General features: G+C 36.0%; 1 protein-coding gene across 1 annotated transcript; it reads right to left on the bottom strand.

Moving 5' to 3' along the window:
• Nucleotides 1-517: 517 nt before the first annotated feature.
• LOC120779296 (chymotrypsin inhibitor-like) lies at nucleotides 518-1,022 on the bottom strand. The gene is made up of 2 exons (XM_040111509.1): nucleotides 917-1,022; nucleotides 518-854 (listed from the first exon to the last, which is right to left on the bottom strand). Exons 1-2 carry the CDS (start codon nucleotides 996-998, stop codon nucleotides 676-678), a joined length of 261 nt encoding a protein of 86 aa, XP_039967443.1. The 5' UTR covers nucleotides 999-1,022; the 3' UTR covers nucleotides 518-675.
• Between the last annotated feature and the right edge of the window lie 392 nt (nucleotides 1,023-1,414).

Here is a 1,414-nt window from a genome sequence, read left to right as displayed (position 1 = left end):
TGTCGTACAGTGAGAAGACCGGAAAGTACCTCTGCTGGGGGTGAGAGAAAGATTTTAAGCAAAAAAATTTATTATTGCTAGAGATGAGTATAAGTAATGACCGAAAGATTTGCTAAAATTTTAAATTTTCAACAAATGGCGGCTTCCAAACAACATATTTCCTGTGCCACAACTTCAAATTGGCTTAAAAATCCAAAATTATTATTAAATGATTTTCTGCAATCATTTCCATACAAACGCTTTTTGTTGGAACAAAAGTACCTTCACAACATTCACCGTACAACATCAGATAATACAAAATTCATTAATCAAGCTGAGCTATGCGTTCCCATTGACCGGCTCTATTTTTGAAGAAATATGCCCATAGATCACACGAAGCGGTGAGGATATAATGGCCTCTCAACAATGCCTTGTTGATTAACATTCCTCCAGAATCGACAATTTTGTTTATTAAAGTACCCATTCAACCTAAAGTAAGCGCCATACCTAAACCAAATTTTCTTATGAAAATCGGGATCGGTGATCATCTCGTTTCACTTTGGCAACTTACTTCGTTTTTCATTTGTTTATTTGAAATATGAAGTCATATGCAATATCTTTAAGAAAAAATTATATACCATGAATATAGTATTTTTTAAACACAATTTTCGCGTAACTAACACAACCAAATTTCGGTTAACATTGAGTTAATGTCACACATTCGCCAGCATCGTTCAGCAGATATCCGAAATTGCATTGGCAGCCGACGACGCACTGTGCCGTGCAAATTGTGCCCAACAAGGGATTATCACTGCATTTAACCGGGCAAGCGGTGCCGCAAGTGGTGAACTGTGCATTTGGGCCACATGAAGTGCCTTTAAACACATAAACATTTATATAAATCTACGTAAATTGATATGTAGTCTTCGACACTCACCCGAATCCTGTGGTCGTGCTATCGCCATAGCTGTCAAGTACGAACAAATTATTAGTAAAATAAAGCAGATCTTGTTGCCCATCTTAGAAATCAAAAGTAAATAGAAATTCCGTTTGAAAAGCTTAGTAATACTAAATTTACTTCGGTGTGGGAGATTCTTTTATATTGGCGCCCTGCGCAAACCACTAATTGCATCGAGTTGCTGTAAGTGATGCATCTTAGTTAATTGTTAATATGTGAGCACGATATTGACATTAGTGAGGAGTTATTCGTTCTGGGTTATTAAATACGACAATATATGATTAACTTTTAATATTTATAGATTAAGATAAGGTAGATTATTTTGCCATGATAAAATGTGTACCAATACAGAAGGAAACATCGGAACCCTATAAAATAAACATATTAAGCGAGACAAAGTGAGTATTTTCATGTCATGCCCATTCATCTGTCTGTCAGCCGTCAGCAATACGTAACTGAACGAAGCGTCACTATCAA

Source organism: Bactrocera tryoni, unplaced genomic scaffold (genome assembly GCF_016617805.1).
Source record: "Bactrocera tryoni isolate S06 unplaced genomic scaffold, CSIRO_BtryS06_freeze2 contig_13926, whole genome shotgun sequence".
NCBI lineage: Eukaryota > Metazoa > Arthropoda > Insecta > Diptera > Tephritidae > Bactrocera > Bactrocera tryoni.
The sequence above is the reverse complement of the archived record's forward strand: the minus strand, read 5'-3'. Positions and strand labels throughout refer to the sequence as shown.

Excerpts from the sequence above, each read along its gene's own strand:
- LOC120779296 (XM_040111509.1), bottom strand. The coding sequence starts at position 998 with ATGGGCAACAAGATCTGCTTTATTTTACTAATAATTTGTTCGTACTTG. Across the intron at positions 855-916 it reads AGCACGACCACAGGATTCGG|GCACTTCATGTGGCCCAAAT; the intron begins GTGAGTGTCGAA and ends ATGTGTTTAAAG.